We start from the raw sequence: 23258 nt of genomic DNA, 5'->3' as shown, positions 1-23258 counted from the left end.
TGCTTATGGCTAAAGTTAAACAAAGAATAATACATATATCCAGTCACACCTAGTAAACATATTTTGGCGTGTTGTTAAATTTTTAGAAAAAAAAAATGGAGATAGCTGGCCGAGCTAATGTGATATTTAGTTATTACATGTTTAAAACACATGACGTAATATTTCATTGTGGAAGAAGCAGCTAGCGTGAGATTTGCTGTAGTCAGATAAAATCATAACAGGATGTATTTTGCATCCCTCAGCAATGTAACATTTTTTCTGAAGCATAAACACAAATGCATACCGTGTGAAAGATTGTGTCATCACCGGATGCAGGTGTCTTCCTAGACGAATGTAAAGTTTACATATTGTGTTTAAATGCTGAGACAACTAAACATACGATATCTGTGATATCGAAATATTAGGCAGTTCTTATCTATACTTCACCTGAATTAATCATCCGACCAAACTAGCTATACTCCTGTGATGGAGATGTTTAACACTGTTGTTTTTAGAGAATAAACCATTTTAAAGTTACAATGCTGGACTTTAATTCAAGACTCAACTTCTCAAACAACACATACTTAATGTGTGTTAATAACAGTAGCACACTAATACTTGTACTTCTAGCCAAACTTCCAAAGTACATCAACACACGGTTTCAGGAGTGGGCACCTTTCCTCAACCTCAGCATTATTTCGCGCACATTCTTGTTGACATTGTAGTCCCATACCCACATCACAAGGACATCGTTACCCGTTTACCGTCATCGACCGCTCCACTCGTTGTCCTGAAGCCATTCCCATGGTAACTGCAACGTCCAAGTCATGTACATCTGCCTTACTCTCAGGATGGATTGCAAGATTTGGTATCCCTGAGCATATTACTTCTGACAGGGTTACCACTGTAACCTCCCAATTTTGGACAACATTAGCAAATCTCCTGGGCATCACCCTACATCAGACAACTGCCTACAGCCCCGCTGCCAATGGAATGGTTGAACGTTTTCATCGCACCCTCAAAGCAGATTGGATGTTCCGCTACAAGGACTCCAACTGGTTTACTCAGCTTCACTGGGTCTTCCTGGGACTGAGTACCACTCCTAAAGACGGCCTGGACGTCTCGGCAGCCTATATGGTGTATGGCGTCCCATTGTTGCCCCTTCTGATTTTTTTTCCTTCTGCAACCTCTTCCAACGATCTCCAGCACATACATCACGTTGTGGGAAAATTTACTCCTTGCCGTCAGACTTACAAGCCCCCAGAAAAGCATCACATACAGACAGACTTGCACTCTGTAATGTATGTCTTCCTATGCAACGGCACTAGCAAGTCACCACCTTTTTCTTGTGATCCGAGCATTCTGAAAGCATTCCCACTAAACATTCATGGCAAAAAAGACTGGATCTCCATTGATCGTCTAAAACCTGTTTATCTTCTGCCAGATGACCCGCCTACAGTTCGCCTCTCTAGATCTATTTAACATGTACAGTATGTCATTTTTAGGGGGAGGGGAGACATGTACCACTCGTGTGTCACACGATCGTACATAGTAATGACATTTCTCTTTTTTGTATATATCATCCTTTTTTATCTTCGCTCTCCCCTAGCACTGACAGCAACTTTCATCAACCTGTCTGCCTATTTCTCATTGTTAACTGTTAACAGAACCAGTTGCTGGTTGGACAAGAAATAGCATGTTGCATTTTGGGACCTTGCCGTGACCTTGTGTGTATATAAACTCGATGTGTTTATAATAAAGTACTCAGTTGCTTTCATCTCAATTTTGAGTCGAAACCTACTTTTGGCCCGTTATATTATGCAAAGTTTTACTCATGTTTGGACGACCCTATATTAGTTCTAAGACAGGAAAATTTAATGCTAACCCACAGAAAAGAAAAGTCACTATTGGTATTTTCTGATCCTGTCCACTACAAACTAAAACATTTTTTGTTCCATTTTTATTTGCTTTCTCCTAATATCCTTAACTATCATGGACCCTGTAATGAAAAAAAAATATTCAAGGGAATATCAAACACCCATTAACACTACACAAAAATTTACTCACATTTTATATCCTGACCTTAAAATTAAACAGCTTGTCTTTATAAGAATTTCCAAGGGTAAGTTTCAAGCCTGAGATCACTGACATTTTAAGGCCTAATGAATTGAGTGGAGATGCATTCTCCCGAAGGGTACAAATTACTCTTGAAAAGTGAAGGGTCCTAAAAGTTTTGGCCAAAAATGGGCTTGGAGGAGGTCTTTCCTTCTCTCAGTAGATGCACTCTGTCTGTAGATGCAAATACTCTTAATTGGACTAAATCTATGTCCATGCCCGAAAACTGTAGACTACACTAAGGGTTGAGGCTTGACTTACCATGATTTAACTATATCCACAGATAGCGGAGAAACTCGATATGCAGCTCTCTGTGACAGATATAGTCACACCTTTATTCTGCCCATAAAAATCAGATATCCAAGTAATGAAGGAGTCTAATTCCCATGGAATGTGCCTATGAGGAAACTAGAGTGAACAAACAGGTGAAGACCTTTGAGCCTGTTAACAGGCCGAAGAACGGAATCTTCAAATGATAGATCTTTACTCGGAACAATAAGCGCAGATACTGTACTTCATTGATCCCAGGTGGACTAGGATTTGGAAGTTTGTGTCTCAAAGAGCTGTTGTCAACAGGAAGTCGATCTGTCTTACTGCCTGGATCAGAGTACTAGGAGTTTCCATCTTGAACTGGGCTTGAAGGACAAACGAATTCAAGCAGAAGAGGTCTATGACAGATTTCCAACCTCCTGTCATTTTCTCCACCAATTAGAGGTTCCTAAAAAAACCTGGGGACGTGTCTAAGACTTTATCAACTGCATTCTTTTCCAGTGTCAAAGGACGGCAATAGCTTATGAATTAGATGTAATACCCTGAACTGAGTTCTTCTATTGTCCAGCAATCTTTCCTGAATTGCAGACAATTTATCCAATGATGCTGCAGGCATCCCTAATCAACTGGTAACTAAACGGACCTGCCGTATTGATGTCCTTGGCTCTTATGGTCTAATGGTTGACCTCTCCATCGAAACAAAGACGAGAATTCTGGTTGCCTTTTGTAATGATGACCGTGGTTTGGTTCTGGAAGCATTCGTTACGGTGCCTGTTTGAGTGGTGAGGCCCAAGGCATAGTTGGGCAAGGAGCTGAGAACCATGTTGTGGCAGCTCTTTACAAAAAAAAGGCCAGGCTAGATTTCTTGCAAATTTCCAATGCGGCAGCAAGCTCAGCAAGCGGTAAGAATCGTGTGGTCAAACCTAATGGAGTTCCTAAGGGCTAACATATCTAAGTGTCACGTCAATGCTTTGAAATAGTTTCCACTAATAAAGTATGTTTGGTGAAAGAAAAATTGTTTCAAGATCATATTGTTTTTGAGTGTCCGAATCTGGAAGGTTTACCAAGAGGGATAAGTAACACATAGGTCCAGACCAATGGTCTAGCCAGGAACAGAGTTGAAATGCTGACCTGGACATTACTTCCAAGTTTTGTAATTACCTGGCAATTGCATAACTCTAAAACGTTAATCTTGGTGCTACATGTGGCTGCATTCTCCTAACCACTACATCATTACATCAGGGTTGATAGGCAAAGGGCTTAGGACTTTCTTTGCCAAGATTGAGACAGAGGAAGCAATCTAGATTAGCTACTCGATCTTATTGAATTTTCTGTCTGAAATTTGTTTGTTGAGTAAATCCATGGTATCTCTAGCAAGATTCAATAAGGGTACACCAAATCTTTGACGCACCTTTGCGTTTTGGTAAGAAACCATCAAACGCTGCGTCGCTCTGATATCTGCACACGAGAAATGTGAGGCCTCTCTAAAACCTGAGGCTGGTACTTCTAAGGGAACAACATTCGACATCCATGTGGACTCTGCTCCAAACACCTGATTAAGGGGAGTCCTCTCCCCTGAGGTGGGAGCACATGGGTGAACTCAGCCACAAACCTTATTGGTTGGCTTGTCATGATAAGATTTCACAGGGGCAACTCTAGGAAATTGGGGATACGGTTCACCATTCTTTTTGTTATGTATCAGTCTAACCTGTAAAACCACGGACTCCGCAATGCCTGGTGGTTCTTACCTGTGAATAAGAGCGGGACAGTCGCTGCCTTCCTTGAAGATGGCAAATATCTAGAAGCTAGGGTGCTTGATCTCAGATGTTTGAGGAGCACCTGTGATGGCGGAAGCATGTTCACTTTTAGAGCGAGTGTTGTTAGTGACATTCAGATGATGCACCAAAAACTGGTGAATTAGTAGCGGCATATTCAGATTATGCACCAATAGGCAGATATTTGGTGATAGAGCCACGTTCAATTGGAGTGCATTGCCAGTTCCTGTATGATCGCTGGGTAACACTTTTCCGATACCTTTTCCTTGCAGGAAAGCGTATTTGAGGTTCGTTTGTGGAACTGCAGACAATGCTTGCTATGAAGTAGCAACAGCAATTGGCAGCCAGGACCAAACTTGCTGTTCCTTCTTGGCAAACATTCTCTTATGGAATCTAGAAAACACTGCATCTCTCAGGATATTTTCATGGACATTAATACATAATTCTTGCCCTTTCATGGGAGAACTTATCTATAGGGCCCATGGGGCAACGGGAAGACATGACTCACTATGTTGTCTGGTTGGCAAATCATATGATTCCTCCAGAACCTGGGATGGATACAAGGGGGTGTGTTGTGGTGTATGCTCCGGAGACACTTATAAAGATTTAACAGAAACTCCTTTGACCATAGAGGAGAAATCCTTGATCACCAAAATCAGTAATAAAGAGTTGGTAAAAAAACTCAACACACTCGTTGGGGAAGATAGAGACCTAATTGGACTCCCAAAAAACTCTGGAAAGAAATAAGTGGTATCTGTATTGTAGCATTATTCTTTGCCTGGTTAAATCTAGATTCCAAGGGGTCGTGATCACTAGCAGTGTTTCCACTTCACTGAGAAGTACAGGGGATGAAACATCAACGAACTAAACTGTTGTAGCCTATGGTCACCATACTTGGTTCCCAGCATCTCTGAAAACTCCGATAAGGAAGGATTAGATGAGGGAAGTTCAGGACTAGAAAAAGAAGGTTTACGCTTCTCGCTTCCCTTAGAAGAAGAAGCAGAAAAATTGGAATAATCCCCTCTGGCTTTTTTCTTTCTGTGACTATTGTACTTCCCCCATTGGAGCTGCAATCACTCCCCACACAAATCCAAAGTGGCGTTCATTTCCCAACTTTTTCCTCGCAACTCAGGACACATAAGATGGGATCACATTCACCCAACTCATAAAGGTACCACAAAGGAGACTTTCTAGGCCAGAATAGGTTTTCATGCGTACTTAATTAGCACTTATCATCGAAAAGAGAAAGCAGATAAATAACGACAAACGTCATTAACGGACGTCTGTACATCTTAACGACCAAGAGCTATGTGATGACGAAGCAGCTGGCTCCGAAGAACCAGGGGAGGGTATGAACACTATGGAACCAAACAATATTGCTAGACCCTAAATATTTTTTCAATTAGGTCGTAAGAAAAAGATTACCGAACTAACCCACATAGATGACTAGGGTTTGTATTTGCATTAAAGCAAATAACGTTTTTTGATTTTCTGAAAATTTATCAAAACAAAAAACAGAAGTTTAATATTGGTAAATATAATCCAATATTGACACAGAAGTTTCTGGCAAAAGTCAGATTATTGAGCGTATTGAAAACAGAACAATATTATTTTTTATGAATTGATATGCTAGGGTTGATGCTAATGGGAAGAAATAAAAACAATTATAATGTTACTTATCAGTTGAAGGATTTCATTGAATTATTATTATTATTATTATTATTATCATTATTATTATTATTATTATTATTATTATTATTATTATTATTATTATTATAGTTTGTATTATCCAATTACTATTAATATTATAATAATGATTTTTATTATTGTTATCATCATCATTATTATTATTATTATTGTTTTCATCATCATCATCATTATTATTATTATTATTATTATTATTATTATTATTATTATTATTATTATTATTTTTATTATTATTATTATTATCGGAAAAGCAGGAAGCTGGGGGGACCAAACATGGAAGTAATCCAGGGCAGAGAGAGTAATAATTATAACAAAACTAAATGACATAAGATTATGTTATGCAATTTCTTATACTTTCAATATATATTTGTATCTTTCCTAACAATGATAATAGAAAAAAATAAGAAACCAATAAACAACCTTCAACAGAGCAACTTTTCCTAGAAACGATTGAGTCTTCCTGCTAAAGCCTGAACAAACAATTGGATTCAGAAAGCAAAACCTTTCTGGTTGTCAAACCAAGGCCAGAAAAACCAGGAAGAGCACGTTGTTGGACTGTCTGGTCTATGACAAGAGTTCAGAGGAGAAATATCAAGACGAAACCGTGCCATTAGTAAAAACACAAGAGCTGCCACATACCACCCTATCTCAAACCTGATTCCAGCACCAATAGAATGGGTACAGTGAGTGACTGAAAGGGAACCACCCCTGGGAATACATCGGTTCTGTCTGATGGCAGGCGAACTTAACAGTTGGCAACAGAGACCAGAGTATTGCTTGTCTTCTTGAGAGAGTTTGGCGCCAAGAGCAAAGGCCATGGGAACTCAGCTCAGGAAAGATCAACTGAAATGAAAACTAATCGACTGACTGGAAAACATTGGAGAAAGAGGTGATGGATCCTAAGGAATCCAGGAAAAGACAAAAGGCGACCAACAAGAAGAAGGCGAATCAGACTCCAGGAGTGAGAGCTAAGAATATATCAACTGTTAAAAGGCCAGGCGATCATAAAATCAATATCACCTGCCTAAACACTATTACACATAAATGCTACCTGTCTTCAGTGAAAGGCAAACACTGAGAGAATAGGAGCAGGGAGTACCAGGCAAGACATGATGTGTAATTCACCCCCCTAGTACTGGGAACAGAGCACACAAGACTCATGGAACTGTAAGAAACTAACATCACTGTCTGCCTTCCTCTTCCTATTTATTGTCCAATGTCCGGATGAAGAGGCATGAAAAGCTGGCAACAGAGCAAAACCAATCTCATGAGAGAGACAAGAGTTGACCTCGATGAGACGAAGCGCTTCCGACCCAGATCCAGGAAGAGGGCTTGGAGCGCTCAACGTGTCATATAATTGGCCATAAAGAAGAAACAAAGGAACCTGTACTAACGACTACCTCCCATCCCTCGTCACTTAAAGGAAAGTAACGTCAGTAGCCAGCGCCTAAGTGTTATGGAGCGAGTTCCAGGATTACTTGCATAATCTCCAGTCATGCAGTCACTGGACAGAAGAGGACCGACTGGTTAAATTTCAGCAAACATTAGTTACATCATAATGGAGATCACCAGCAACGGAATAAAGAGCAGCAATACAAATTGCTACCGGTGTCGTGTGAGTGACAGACATCGAGAGGCGAGCAGCAAAAAATAATTCGCCACAGTAATGATCACTGGTATGCCACCACACTAGCCTTACGGACAACAATGAAAACCACTGTGCGACCAGGCTGGCATGTGGAAATCAATGGACCATTCATCAATCAAGTCTAACTAACTCTAACCAATAATGACTAACTCAGACCTAGGCTAAGCCATACGAAACACACCAAACTAAAGCCTAAGTGTATAACATCCTAATCTTAGCTCAAAACAATGAACATAAAAGAAGGCATTCCATGGAGAAAGAAGCAACCACCAAGGCTCAAGACTGACCATATGCCCTGCCGTCGCCAACGGACTCAAAGGGCCATGATGCCAAATATCTTGGAGATGCATCACAAAAAAAGAGAAGAAAAATGGAAAAATGCAATAGGTCCCTTCAAGCACAGGTGACAATGATGTCCTCATAACACGCCCAGCATAGCTTTAAATCAAATGAGAACTCATGGCATCTGACATACACATATTTCAAGACCCAAGTCCAGGAAAGACAGTCACTCCCCACCTTCCGAGGACACAAACAAAAAATGAAAATGCATCTCAGAGAAAGTAGGTCCTCATAGGACAAAGCACGAAGCAAAGTCCGTACTGGGCATGTACAGAGTCAGAGACATCAAGGAGGAAACCAGAGAAAGAAAAGTAAAGTAGCCTCCGTCTTAACGTGCAAATCTGGAAAATAGGCCAAACCTTGATCCATCCCAGATAGCTACATCGCAAAAAAGCGTCTCAAACTCACAAACTCTCGAGAGAAGCGCCAGAGAAATCTTGTGCCTCTAACACGGAAGGGAATCTCAAAACAAAGGGAAAAAAAGCTACAAGGGATTCTCTGTCCCCGATCCTAAGAATGACAAAGAGCCAACGTGAAGGAATATCATCCTAAGACAATAAACTCATTTTCTGGATGTGGATGGCCAAGACGCCGAGGAGGGAACTCCAAAGGTAAATAATGACAACGAACTAAATAAATTTGTAGAAAATGGAAGATCATATTGACTGAGAAGAGCAACCAGCCCCATTATCCATAATGTCCCCTGAAAGAAAGGAGGCATAAAAAATAAAAAGGAAAAAACAGAAAAAAATAAACACTCAAGCCTATCTCCCTAATAGAATAAATAAGTCATGTTCAATAAAAAAAACACTAATACACCACAAGCGACTCCTCGCCAAAGCTCGAAGAACCTTCAAGCATGAGGGAAATTCGGCAACAAGCGAGCTGTGTTGACAAGAACCGAGAAGAGGGACCAGACAGGACGAAGGTGCTGTAAGCCTCCAAACGATCCTTGCTGAATGTACAAGAAGCGGATGAAAAAAAGGGGAGGTAAGGAGACCCACATGAACCATAACTTCAAACCGTGAGGAACACAATAGAACATGTAACTGGGAAAGCACCACAAGGAGAACCTTCCTGAGATGCAACGAAGGGGAGGACGGGCCTGAACTACATCTCGCTGGGGAAGGGAAACTTCAGCTGAATTTAGCAAACTACAACCCAACAGGAGAGAGCTCTACAAACAATGAAAAGGCTACACACCCCTCTGTCTTGTAGAATCATATCTACATAGATAAAAGCCCCTTCTAAAACAACCAGCCCCATTCATGTCAAACTGTGTCCCAATGCCTACCAGTGCTAGGCAAGAGCCAACCCCAAAATACCACTTTGCCTAAGTGCTTTCCGTTACTGTTACTGGATCACCAGGCATATTAAAGGTTAAACTATCACCAGGCCCAAGCAAAGACCTGTTCCACCTAAGTTCTGCCCCACGTCTGAATTCTGAAATTCACAAGACTGGGATCTGTTTTACCCTTACCTATGTACAGTCACCAGGACCCTGAAGAGGAGCATCAAGAAAATTAAATGAAAAAATATAAAAGCTTCAGAAAGGAATAATAAAAGTATGAACAAGGAAAAGAATTTGTTAACCAGGTCCGATTCTAAAATGGAATGGTAAATAATCAAGCAAACTTTAGAGACGGAGACAAAGAGTGCAAGCCCAAAACATAACAAAGAAAACAACACAAAACAAAGCCCGAGCTGTGAAAAGACTTGGATGTTTAACAAAAGAACTCATAGCTATAGTACCCAACTCTACATGAGCCCCACGTGATGTAAAACCAACCACTCACCTAGCAATCAATTCAATAATTATCAAATTGTTTATACTTGAATTAATGAAAATTCTCTACAATTAAAACATGAGAACACTTCAGTAACTGGTGTTGCAAAAGAACTATCAAACTCATAGAAATTGGAAGGAAGTGTGACGGGCCGATAGAGGGTTGTGAACTCAAAGGCAGGATGCAATCAACTAAGTTATATTATTATAGAACACTCTCCTTTATATACAAAACCTCAAGGCAACAGGACATAACAAATTAACAAGACAGACAATGTTACAGAGGAAAAACCAGACATGAATTTTCATGTTCGTTTAGTGCGAGGGAAGAGCGAAGATACAAGCATAATATATGCAAAAGGAATTATGTACAATTGTGTGACACACGGTTGGTACATGGCTCCCCCCCTAAAAATGACATACTGTACATGTTAAATAGGGCGCCCTGATCTGGAGAGGCGAACTGTAGGCGGGTCATCTGGCAGAAGATAAGCAGGTTTTAGACGATCAATGGAAACCCAGTCTTCTTTGCCCCGAATGTTTAGTAGGAATGCTTTCGGACTGCGTTGGATCACAAGGAAAGGGCCCGTATAAGGGGGCGTTAGTGGTGGCTTGCTAGTGTCGTTGCGCAGGAAGACGTGCGTTACAGAGTGCAAGTCCGTTGGTATGTGATGCTTCGCTGGGGGCTTGTAAGTCTGGCGGCACGGAGTAAATTTTCCCACGACGTGACGTATGCGATGGAGATCGTCGGAGGAGGTTGTAGAAGGAAAAAATTCGGCAGGAACGACCAACGGGTCGCCATACACCATTTCAGCTGCCGAGACGTTGAGGGCGTCTTTAGGAGTGGTCCTTAGTCCCAGGAGGACCCAGGGAAGCTGAGTAAACCAGTTGCAATCCTTGCAGCGGGACATCAAAGCTGCTTTGAGGGTGCGATGAAAACGTTCAACCATTCCATTGGCAGCGGGGTTTTAGGCCGTTGTCTGATGTAGGGTGATGCCTAGGAGATTCGCTAATGACGTCCACAATTGAGAGGTGAAAGTGGTTCCCCTGTCAGAAGTAATATGCTCAGGGATACCGAATCTTGAAATCCATCCAGAGAGTAAGGCAGATGTACATGAGGTGGACGTTGCAGTTTCCATGGGAATAGCTTCAGGCCAACGAGTGGAGCGGTCGATGACGGTAAACAGGTAACGATGTCCTTGTGATGTGTGTAGGGGGACTACAACGTCGACGTGAATGTGTGCGAAACGACGCTGAGGTTGAGGAAAGGTGCCCACTCCTCAATCCGTGTGTCGATGTACTTTGGAAGTTTGGAAAGAAGTACAGGCGCGGACCCAATCCTTAGCATCCTTAGAAATGCCGTACCAAATGAACTTTGCCTTCAGCAGCTGTGCAGTAGAACGGCACGGGGGATGTGAAAGGCCGTGAATGAAATCAAACACCTGTCGGCGCATGGGAGCAGGAATCCAAGGTCGCAGTCTACCAGTACTGACGTCACAGAGAAGGGTGGTGTTGGAGTCTTCGAAGGGAAAGTCTTCCCAACGGAGGGACGTGCAGGATGTCCTACAAGCTTGATACTCTGGATCCTGTCGTTGGGCTTCAGCAGGGGCGTTGTAATCCAATCCCAGTTGAACGGCAGCCAACATGTTTCTTGACAGGGCATCGGCAACGGGATTCATTTTCCCAGGGACGTATTGGAGGGTGCAATTGTATTCAGCCACGGCGGAGAGATGTCGGCGTTGACGGGTGGACCAGGCGTCAGACTGTCGAGTGAAGGCGTGCACCAGAGGCATGTGGTCTGTGCGAATGACGAAGGGCGTACCTTCTAAGAAATGGCAAAAGTGACAGACAGCCAAGTGCACCGCCAGCAATTCTCGATCGAAGGTAGAATAACCCGATTCTGCCTAGGACAGTTTTCTGCTGAAGAAGCCCAATGGGCGGGGCGAGCCTTTGACCACCTGCTCGAGTACTGCACTAATAGCGACGTCGCTGGCATCGGTCGAGAGAAGGAGAGGGGAGTGTGGGTTAGGAAAAGTGAGAGCCGCAGCAGTTGATAGGGCCTTCTTTGCATTGCAGAAGGCTGCTTCTTGAAGGGGACCCCACTTCAGGTCCTTTGGCTTGCCCTTGAGGGAGGCGTAGAGGAGAGCAGGAGTGGCGGCAATGGCTGGCATAAAACGGTGATAATAGATAATCATGCCCAAGAATTCCTGCAGAGCTTTGACGGTCGAGGGCGCGGGGAAGTTCTGAACGGCTGCTACTTTCTCAGGGAGGGGAGGGACTCCTTCAGGAGTGATACGGTGCCCTAAGAATGACACTTCGTTGGCGCCAAAGGTACACTTGTCGTACCTGACTACAAAGCCATTTTGTTGCAGGTGGTCGAGCACGATGCGCAGGTGACGGAGGTGTTCCTCTTTTGAGGAGGAGAACACAAGTATGTCATCCACATAACATACACAGAAAGGGAGGTCCCAAAAGATGCCATCCATGAGACGTTGAAACGTTGCCCCAGCATTACGAAGGCCAAAACAGGAGTAATTGAAGGTGTATGTACCAAACGGAGTGGTGATGGCATTCTTGGGGATGTTTTCTGGGTTCATAGGCACCTGCTAATACCCCTTTAGGATGTCGAGCGTAGAGAAAACCTTCGCTTTGTGCAGGTAGGAGGTCACGTCGGCAATGTTTGGGAGGGGGTAGTGATCCGGTTCTGTTTGCAGGTTCAGGTGCCTGTAATCCTCGCACGGACGGAGGGAGCCGTCTTTCTTCAGAACGATGTGTAAAGGTGACAACCATGGGCTGGAGGCCTTTTGGCAAAGGCCCATTTCCTCCATTCCGGCGAACGTTTGTTTGGCGGCTGCCAATCGTTCCGGTGCCAGACGTCTGAATTTTGCGAAGACTGGGGGTCCCGTTGTCTTGATATGGTGATAAATACCGTGCTTGGCAGGAACCGTGGGCGTTTGGCGAAGTTCTGGACGGAAAACTTCCGGGTACGACGCGAGGAGGTGGGCGTAGGCATCCGTGGATGCGCTGATGTGGAGAGCGAGGTTAGAGGGGGCGGGTTGAAGAGGTGTCGACAAGTACGAGTCTGCGCTGACCAATCGTCGGTGGGCGACATCGACCAGAAGGTGGAAATGAGAGAGGAAATCTGCACAGAGGATTAGCATTATGACGTCAGCAACGAGAAACTTCCAATTGAATTTACCGTTTCCGAACGATAATGTGAGGTTCTCGTAACCGTAGGTGGGCATCGCAGATCCGTTGGCAGCTACCAAGCGGACGTCGGCAGATGTAGACAGACTACGTCGTGCCTTGAAGAGTTTCCTTGGCAAAAGAGAAAGACAAGCACCCGTGTCTACCAAAAATCGCACGCCCGTTCCTGCATCCTGTAAAAAGAAAAGATTAGAAACACGGGAGGCCACCGCCACAAGCGATGGCCTACTTACACGTTTTTTGGCCACTGACAAACCTTGGCACATTTTTTCGTGGTTGCCCCGAGTCTGAAGTGGTAGTAGCAAAACTGCGGCGGATGGGAGGTAGTAAGTGGCTGTAAAAGTCGTTCGTTGGGGCGCGAGTGATTGGTGGGTGGTGGGCGACTTTGTCGCCGCTTCGGCACGTCACGGGGTAGGCGTGTATGTCCTACGGCATTCATGTCAGCTTCGGTTGATGTTGAATAGGCATCCTCGTCGTCAGGGGTGGAGGCGTTGATGGAGGTCTTGAAGTGGCTGTCCATAAGGGCGTCGGCTTTGGTCATCAAGTCCTTTATGGGTAAACTATCGACATCGGGTATGGCAGCGCGTACAGGTTCGGGTAAACGGCGTATCCAAAGGGCACGAAGTAGGTTCACCTCACGAGGAGAGCCGTCTGTGGCAGGTTGAAGGCGAGCGATACTGGTCATTTCCCTGAGGGCAAGCGAAGCCCTTTGGTCCCCCAACGGTTGTTCCGAGAGCTGAAAAAGCTTTGCTATACGGGCGGCTAGCGACGGCGAGTACTGCTGCAGAAGGTATGTTTTGAGGGCATCATACGCTATTGGGGTATCTTCTTGTTCACAAAGCCAGTCGGATATTTCTGGGAAGGTGTCCTCGGGTATCGCCGCGAGAACATAATCCGCTTTGGTGGTTGAGCGAGTCACGCCCCTGATACGAAACTGGACTTTTGCGCGCTGGAACCAAGCAAACGCCTCTCCGCTGGCAAACGATGAAAGTTTGAATGGAGCGGCCGTAGCACCAACTGCCGTAGGGTCCGCCATAATATAACGATGAAGGGGCGAGGGGGTGGGGGTGGAAGGCGGTGGGAGCGAGTCGACTTCCGGGGTCACCAATGTGACGGGCCGATAGATGGTTGTGAACTCAAAGGCAGGATGCAATCAACTGAGTTATATTGTTATAGAACACTCTCCTTTATATACAAAACCTCAAGGCAACATAACAAGTTAACAAGACAGACAATGTTACAGAGGAAAACAGCAGACATGAATTTTCATGTTCGTTTAGTGCGAGGGAAGAGCGAAGATACAAGCATAATATATGCTAAAGGAATTATGTACAATTGTGTGACACACGGTTGGTACAGAAGACAGAGCACACAGCTTTTCAGCCTAGGCGCCAGGTAACAACTGAATATAAAAACGAGAGGACAGCTGGGTCAGCTGGCAGTGTTGCCAACATATAGGGGACAGAATAGGAAAAAGCAGCGTTATCAATGTGGTCAAACTTTTAATGTTTTTGGAGACTCAGGGCAAGGTAAATTACCCTTAGAAAATGTTCATTACTATCTAAGATTTATTCGTAATTTTAATGATCTGTAGTAGAAAAGTTCTATAAAAATATACTTTCTCCTGAAAAAAAGAATATTTATCAATACTAACTTTCATATTTTTAACAGTAATTTGTATTTTTCCTAAATTTATAAACACATGGACTTTTAAAGGAATATGATTTGTCCTAAAAACCACTGTGTTGACGTGTGAATGAGTCACATACCTTAGATCTGATTCCCAGTGGTCACAGAAAGTGCAAGAAGAAGAATGGCAGAAATAGAGATTAATTAGCTGTAGTGCTTTTAGACAAGAAAATGTGATTAATACTCAAAATGAAGATCTGATAGACAGTCATCATGTCTGTACTATTATGTGGGACAAAAACTTTTAAGAGGGAAGAGAGAGGGACTGTTGGAAAGAACCAAGGTAAGTATTGTGAGATGGATAGCTGGAATATCACTGATGGAGAGGATGGACAGTCAAGATATAAAAATGTCATGTTTATGTAATAGACCAGAAGTTTTTTGTCCTAGAAATTAAGAAGAGATCCAGCAGCTGAAGACCACATTGGAGGACAATGTTTGGAACCAGACAGAATGAAAGAATTTAAATATTTTTTCAGTGGTAAAACTTTTTACCATGGAAGACAGATTTCCTAAGGTTCAGGTCGTTTGTCAGCATACAGTCACACACAAATCGAGGGGGGAGACTCCTAACAGTGTGCCCCAGCAAAAGGCAAAATGATGATTAGGAATAATGTTCGGCTTGCACAGAAACCTTTTCATACATTTCTAGCTTTATCTTTCAACAACTATTACATATCATTGCACCTTTTTCCCTTTACCCAGATTTACAAATGCATATCTGGAAACCTTATTCATTTATTATAGGAAGAGAAAGGAAAAAAAAACTAAACGGACAGAATTGAGAGACTGCTTAAGAACATGGAGAGCAAGTGTCTTCAGTTGTCTGACAGGTCATTAAAACTACCTCGATATGTTTCAAAAACTGTTCCAATTGAAGGAACATGATTTGCATCTTTTTAGGAATAAACTTATGATGGAGGATTTCAAAACAAAAACAATGAGACCAACAACTAATATGACTTTTTTAGTTGAAGGAATTTGTTCTCACGCAATACAAACATTTCTTTCTTTAAAATCTCAAATTTTTTTATTCACATTCACTGTTTAAAGGGAATATCTTTTGAATTCGTGTCAGAATAGATTGGGATTTTGAAAAGTTTTCAACTTACCCGGAAAAGCCGTTGGAATTGTTAACGAAAGTTGGTGGAACAGAGGCAAAGACTCTCCACTTTAATCTTCAGCCTTAACCAGAACTATGTATGAGTCAATACAATAGGAAAATGAGATTCAACCATTTGTCCTTTGAATGGGATAACACTTCATATTGATCCTACTCTACATATGTGTAATATAAAATGGTTTGACCCCAATGATTGTGATTATAATAGATTTATGTTCAGCTGTTGAATCATGAATAGATTTTTACTTTTGAGCAATAGGAATATCGTAGAAAAACCTGTAGTATAATAACCTAATAAAGGAAGGATCATAAAAAATAAATATAACTGACAAAATAAATATTTTCCACCAATATGCCTAGTTTAGCAGAAATTTTTGTGTTTTAAACCCCAAGTCTAACAGCCATAGTTTTTTCTTGAAAACCTTAAGTTTAACCGTCAAACTTTTTTTCTTGAAAAACGTCACCAGGGCATTCATGTTATGAAGTTTGTAATTAAGCATGATTTTGTGATTGTTACACTTCCTCTGCATACGACAAACAGTCTCTAGCCATAGGATGTGAGTGTGTTTAGTACATTCAAGACGTTTCTCTGAGCTCTACTAAACGACCAGTTTCTCATTCACCCCCAATGAACATATAACCGTAACAGCGTTGCCCGGGTTTATATTTGAGGCTTAGACTAAAGCCACTACTGTCTCCAACGTTCCCTTTGCTTTCAGGAAAAATGGTTTCTGGCCTTTCAATCACAACATCATTACAAATGATGTGTTTGTAGGACCACAAGCAATAGAGAGACCGGAGTCACCTGTGAATTTTTCAGTATAATTTACTCCAACTTCGGATGGCTAGAACTCTTACAGACATAACAAGGTTAGCATTAGCACTGCGGGACCGACATTGCTCCTCCTGCCGAGTGTCCATTTGCTCAACAGCCAATTTGCCTCCCTGCTATAACTGTTAAGTGCACAGTTCCATTCAAAGACCCTATTATCTTTTTTTTTATAAACTGTTGAATGGTTACTGACATTATGCTTAACAAATATATATTGTACAAGTATAAAAGAAGTGGTTAAAGAATATTACATTGAATCTTATAAATAATATTGAATATTTATTGGTGGCGCTGCAGTCTTACAATGCTCAGACAAAATATGAAATGCTGTTATCCAAACCTTTTTTTTTAGGTCAATTGTTGGGATTGTGGGCATCAACAAGGCTAATATGGAAACTTTATTTAAGACTGAGACATTAGTTGCGGAAAAGTACAAATTCAAACCACAAAGTATATACTATTTGTGTAGGAGAATGGTCAGCCACTTGCCACGCAGGGAAGACGGGACACCATGACGTTTGTGGGCATTATAAATGTTGTAGGGTAGTCCCTCCCTCCAATGTTTATAATTCCTGTATGTTCATAAAACCCAGCTTTCATAAGGAACACAATCTTAGGTTCCAAATGTATATTATATTATAATGGCAACTTGATCGGTGAATGCTTCGTCCATACACTTCAGCATCTTCGTGGGAAATCTGGTTCTTCTCCAGAGAACAAGATTCTTCTAATCAAGGACAATGCAGAACGTTACATGGGCATTCATGTTGTGAAATTTGTAATCAAGCAAGGTTTTGTGATTGTTCCTCTGCATACAACACAAAATCACTAGCCATAGGATGTGAGTGTGTTTGGTATATTCAAGACGTTTCTGTGGGGTCTACTGAACGACCAGTTTCTCATTGACATCCAATGAATATATGACCGTGCCACAGTTGCCGAAGTTAGAATCTGAGGCTTGGAATAGCACTACTACTGTCTCCAATGTTCAGGACAAATGGTATCTGGCCTTTCAACCATAACATCCTTACGAATGATGTGTTTTAGGACCACAGGTAATAGAGAGGCCGGATCCACCTGTGAATTTGTCAGAAGAATTTACTCCAACTTCGGATGGAGAGGCCTTAAATATCTGGAGGCTAAACTCAGCATTAGACATTCATAATCCATCTCCCATACACCCTGTTCCTTGTTTATACGATGATGATACCATATGCTCATGTGGACCCTGGGCCGTCCATTCCCCCTTCCACTCCAGACCCTAGTAGGTCAAGCCAATCTTCCAGACAGTTGACCTCTAGGAGTGTCAGGCCATTCTCCAAGGCTGCGCTTTGTCCTTATGGAAAGGAGAGTAAGGTGGTACAATCTTGCACTCTGATTGAGAATGAGAAGGTCCTCAGAGAAATGAGAATGAAGGCAGAGATGAAAAAGAAGATATGGTAAAAAATTAAGGAAGGCATTGCAAGAGAAGAAACTGTGTGCAATGTACAGGAAGTCTGTCCAGGTAGAGGAAGAAGGTGAGGAGGAGGACTTGGATGAGGTTTCTCTGCAGCTTGTTGACTCCTCAGAATACTAGGGTAATTGGATAGATTTTCTGTTGAGAAAGAACCGGATGTGAAAGACTATACTTTTGCAAAAAAAAAATCAATTATCGTAATTCATCATCAGGATTAGGGAAAGATTGGACTGGATTGGTGATAGGAATTTAGCAGACCTAGAGTATGCTGATGATGCTGTCCTTCTTAGCAGAATAACACATGATTTGCAATGCTTGCTTACCAGAATGCATGAAATATCACACGAGGTAGGGCTGAAGATAAATAGAAGAAAGACAGAGATGATGAGAACCGAGTATTCAACGGAAGATGAAATATCTTTGGAAGGTGAAAGGATTAATGAGATAGAATCATTCAATTATTTAGGAACAAGGATCTCAAATATAGGCTCTTTAGGAATAGAGTTTAGTGAAAGATTGAAAAAAAACAAATCAGACAGTGGCTAGGTGAAGGAAAATTTGGAAATAAATCGCCTAAAATTTCATATAAAAATCAGATTATATATCAGTTTAGTGAGATTGGTGTTACTCTATGGACATGCTGCATGGTATGACAATGAAACAATCTCCAATAGATTTAGTAGATTTGGGAATAAAGCCTTCTGAAGGATATTGGGAGTTAAATGCAGGCCAGGATTAAAAATGAGAATATAAGAGAGATTACTCGAGTATCATATGTGGATGAGATCATGATGAGGGGTAGATGCAGATTGTTTGAGCATGCTCTTCGCACTCCCCAAGAGAGATTAGTTCACCAAAGGTTTAACTGGGCTCCACAAGGCACTAGAACGAGTGGAAGACCCAAGCCTACATGGCTTAGGACTATAAAGCGCGATATAGATGAATGGAGAAGTATTGAATTAAAAGCCCAAGACAGAGACGACTGGTGAAATCTAACCGAGGCCCTTTGCGTTAATAGGCGTAGGAGGAGATGATGATGATGATGAATCTCACAACCATATGTTTTGTTTTGTTTTGTTTCAGTGTATTTTTTTTCATAGGGAACTCTGTTCTGGGTGAGCTGAAACTCGAAGAGGGAACGAACGTGGACGAATTAGTGTGCTATTTTTCCAGGTCTTGACCATCACGGATAAAAGAAGGTTATTCTTTTATTCCACTGTACGAATTCGGTTCTTTCCAAGGACACCTTTATTTTCCTTACCAGAACAGTATAAGAGTTTGGTAACCACCAGAAGTGTCATCAAGAGACAGGCTGACCTGGTGAAGATTTAATCACCTCTGATTGTCTTCAATATGCACTTATGAACCTGCAGTAGCCTACAAGTTAGGGTATATACTTAAAGGCATATATTGTAATAATATTTTGCTCAAATATAAGTTTTTGTATCAATATTTCTAGTTTTTATGACCTTCAAAAACAATGGTCGATGTTCTCTTACTCCCCAGTTAGTGTTCCCCTATAGTAGAGGTCCCAAAAATTTTTCGGTGCAAAATGTGACACTTAATTTCTGAGTTGAGGATTTATGAGTATATCATATGTGGGCTATGCTGTGTAGTTTTTTCTTTTTTTTTTTGCACTCTCTCTAAAATGAAATGGAATTTTTATGAGGGATTTATAGTCATAGGCTGGTGTTTCACTTCCTTGCCCTGATAAATAAGTATTTTAGTTGGTATAGACCTTGTATCTCAAGGCAATTCAGACCACCCTCTAAGTAATCAATTAAAACCACAAATGCACACACCTGTGGTTACTATTATGCATTCTTTTTTTATGAATTACGTAAGTTACATGTGTTTTGATATCTGTTGGAATTGCACAAATGATATCAGTAGGCACACGAGATGTATTGGTTGTCTGGTGTCCATAGATGGCTGGCAGGGGCGAGTTATCATGAATGAATTACCGGTCCAGTTGATGTATAGCTCTTCTTTGAACCATTTCACCCCCTATATTACTCCCAGTAACTTTGAACTTACTATCAGTAATATAATAATTAGTGAAAATTGAAGCAAATCGAAACAGTATTTCCTTATTTGATGCATAAATTGGTAAAATTGATAGGAGTGTTTTCTTCAATTTACTGCCTGATACAAAATAAACAGATCAAATGAGTTCCCCTTATTTGTGAACGGGGATTAGTCTGGAGCTGGGCACCATAGTCAACGGGTTGAAAGCAGATCTATTTAACAAACATAAATGTTGTAATACCTTGACTTCTTGCGTTTTATCCAGTATGCTAAAGAAACTATTATTCAAAATCAGGAGTCTATCGATTGGCATCCCTGTATATTGTCACAATCTGATTACTGAAAGATAGTGTTGGTGCAGCATCCCCAGATGCACTGATTTACACAGTAGAAGAGAAAGCCAGTGTGCTTAAAGGAAACTATTTTAAAATTCAGTAATAGCTAAAAATCTTTAAAATGATCACGCTGTACAAATCAGGCATTACTTTATCGAGATCAGGGACGTGCAGAGGGGGGGGGGGGTGCTAGTGGTGACCAAGCACCTGCCCCTTTTGCTACTGTATTAAAAGTGCCCTTTCTTGTCAATAGGTATTTCACACTGATGCCCAAAATTTAGGGTAATCCTGATTTTTTTTTCATGGAACCTTGATTTCCTAAATTCTATATTAATGATCTTCAGTATGCCACGGATGGAGAGAAGAAAAAAGGAGCAGGAGCAGGACAGACAAGATGCAGCCAAAGGTAGCAGAACTCTTTATGATTGGATGAAGCCCATAGTGGCAGTTCCAACATCAGAGCAAGTGAAGGAGGAGGAGGAGGAGAGCTGGGAGGAGACTCAGGAGAGTGAAAAGTCAGAAGCTGAAGATATGGAAGCATACGACGAGCCAAATGAAGTGGACGGTTTAGATAACCTTGAGCAACAAGTTGCTCCATAGGAGCCCCAGACTGAAGCAAGAGCAGAAGTGCCCGAAGTTGAAGAGCCATTTTCCATGCTACTTGAATTACAGTATCCAAATGACCCTGCCCATGTTGTTAATTATAAGATATGTATTAGTGAGTCTTTCATCAGACTGTGCAATAATTATGGCCCATGTCAACCATTAATTTCATATCCAAATAATATAGAGTGAGACTCATTTCAGGAGAAATGGTATGAAAGGAAGTCTTGGTTGAAGTATTCACCTTGGAAAGATCCCATGTTTTGCTTCAGCTGTCGTCTGGCTTTGAATGAGAAGAAGTACAGGGGCCGAGTAGCTGGGAAATCAGAGGGCATAAGCCGTTGGAGTACAGTTTCAGAGAAAATAAAGGAGCATGTTAGTTCAGAATCTCACATGATTGGTATGGTTCGATGGAAAGGGTTCTAAAGTCAAACATTAGATATTGCTTTAGAAACAGCTAATCAGGAAGTACAAGCTGCTAGAGACAAAGAGAAGCAGAGAAACAGCGAAATTTCATGTAGGTTGATCTCCATCACTATACTTGGCAAGACAAGTTTTCCCATTTAGGGGCGACCAAGAAAGTTCTATCGGTGAAAATCGAGGAAATTTTCTTGAACCTGTAGAAATGTTTAGCAAGTATGACAGTGTAGTTCAATTGCACCTTGATGTAATTAAAGAAAAACTAGAAATACTGAAAAGACCCCTAGTGTCATTTCTTTAAAATAGGACTCGGAATGACCTGATCAAGGCTTTGGCCATTTCAGTTAGAAGAGTGATATTAGAAGAAATTCACAAGAGCAAGATCTTTTCCATCCTCAGAGATGGAACAACTGATGTATCACATACATAACAGGTCTCTTTTGTTGTGAGATATGTACATGACTTCAAAATAAAAGAACGTTTCAAACAAGTATTCAATGTAAAATCAACAACTGGTGAAGCACTGGAGAAAGAAGTGATCTCTATACTTGATAAAAATAAGCTGAACATAGATGATATGCGTGGACAAGGATATGATAGGGCAGCAAATATGAGTGGAATATACAATGGATTACAGTCCAGACTCCAAAGACTGAACCCAAAGGCACTCTATGTACACTGCTATGCACGTAGCCTAAATCTAGTATTAGTCGAAAGTGCAAAATCAAGTACTCAGTTTTTAACTTTTTTCAGTTTGGCAGAGAAACTGTATGTTTTTATTTCCAACTCTTCAAAACGGAATGCTGCTTTCATGGAGATCCAGATAGCAATGTATCCAGAAGACCACCCACTTGAACTTAAGAAGCTATCAGACACAAGATGGGCTTGCAGAGAGTCAGCTCTTAGAACCATGAGGAAGGTCATTCCAGCTCTGAAACAATTTTTAGAAGAGATAGTGTAAAAACATCCTCTGATGCATCAGTAGGTGATATTGCTGCTAAGTATTAACTTTGAATTTCTTGTTTGTCTTGAGATTGCCACCCCAGTTTTTCAAGAAATTGCCGTTACCTATAATGCCCTACAACAGAAAGACTTTGATTTGGCTGCCTCCTAGAGAATTGTGGATGGAGTTCTACAAAGTTTGAGAGCATTAAGAAATGATGAGAGGTTTCAGGAGATTTTTACAAATGTTAAAAAGAGAGCTGAATTCATGGTCATCGACCTCCCCTCTGGGATCCCTGGACAAAGCAGAAGAAAAAAATGCTTGAAAGATAAAATTATAGTGCTATATCTACTACTGAGGACCAGCAATATCAATCTTTGGATGAGTACTACCATGTGAGAATATTTTATGTGTTTTTAGATACAATATCACAAACACTACAAAGAAGATTTAAAGGTTGAGACAACACAACATGGGGTATCCTAAATGCCTTTAATTGTATGACAGTCCAAGATAACTGGAAAGAACCTGTGAATGAAGAGGCATTAAAGTCATTGCAAAAATTATGCCAGTTTTATGAGTTAGAAGAAGTAGACAAGCTATGGTTGGAATTAAAGATCTTCTATTCCTCATTTCCTTGCCTGCCACAGAAAACTACATCTACAATGCTCAACCTGATGAAAGAAGACAATGTCCAGGAGATATTGCCACTTATGCTTGAACTCTTAACAATTTATGCCACTCCACCCGTCACGACTGCAACAGTGGAAAGGACCATCTCCAAACACAAGCTGGTGAAGACAAAGCTACGCAGCCAGTCCAGTGAGGAGAGGTTATCTGAGCAGTTGAAAAGGATATCACACTCAACAACAGTGAAGTTATCAGCATATTCAAAGAAATAGCACACAGAAGGGTTCTCTTATAAATATGAAATGATAATGTCTGGTTATTAGCCAAGTGTATTGATCATGCTGATTGATTTTCTTGGTCATTTATGTAA

General features: G+C 41.5%; 1 protein-coding gene and 1 pseudogene across 1 annotated transcript; both read left to right on the top strand.

Annotated features, from left to right (window-relative positions):
* The first annotated feature begins 783 nt into the window (after positions 1-783).
* LOC137630832 (uncharacterized) lies at positions 784-2443 on the top strand. The gene is made up of 2 exons (XM_068362381.1): positions 784-1275; positions 2378-2443. The coding sequence occupies exons 1-2, from the start codon at positions 784-786 to the stop codon at positions 2441-2443; spliced, it is 558 nt and encodes a 185-aa protein (XP_068218482.1).
* Positions 2444-20637: 18194 nt separating this feature from the next.
* On the top strand, positions 20638-22936 carry LOC137636801 (uncharacterized; annotated as a pseudogene).
* The last annotated feature ends 322 nt before the right edge of the window (positions 22937-23258 follow it).

This window comes from Palaemon carinicauda, chromosome 3, assembly GCF_036898095.1.
Source record: "Palaemon carinicauda isolate YSFRI2023 chromosome 3, ASM3689809v2, whole genome shotgun sequence".
Taxonomy (NCBI): domain Eukaryota; kingdom Metazoa; phylum Arthropoda; class Malacostraca; order Decapoda; family Palaemonidae; genus Palaemon; species Palaemon carinicauda.
The sequence above is the reverse complement of the archived record's forward strand: the minus strand, read 5'-3'. Positions and strand labels throughout refer to the sequence as shown.

Bases quoted from the DNA above. Each gene is read 5' to 3' on its own strand.
- LOC137630832 (XM_068362381.1), top strand. From the start codon at position 784: ATGGTAACTGCAACGTCCAAGTCATGTACATCTGCCTTACTCTCAGGA. The intron at 1,276-2,377 runs GTAATGTATGTC...CTATATCCACAG, and splicing joins TACAGACAGACTTGCACTCT to ATAGCGGAGAAACTCGATAT.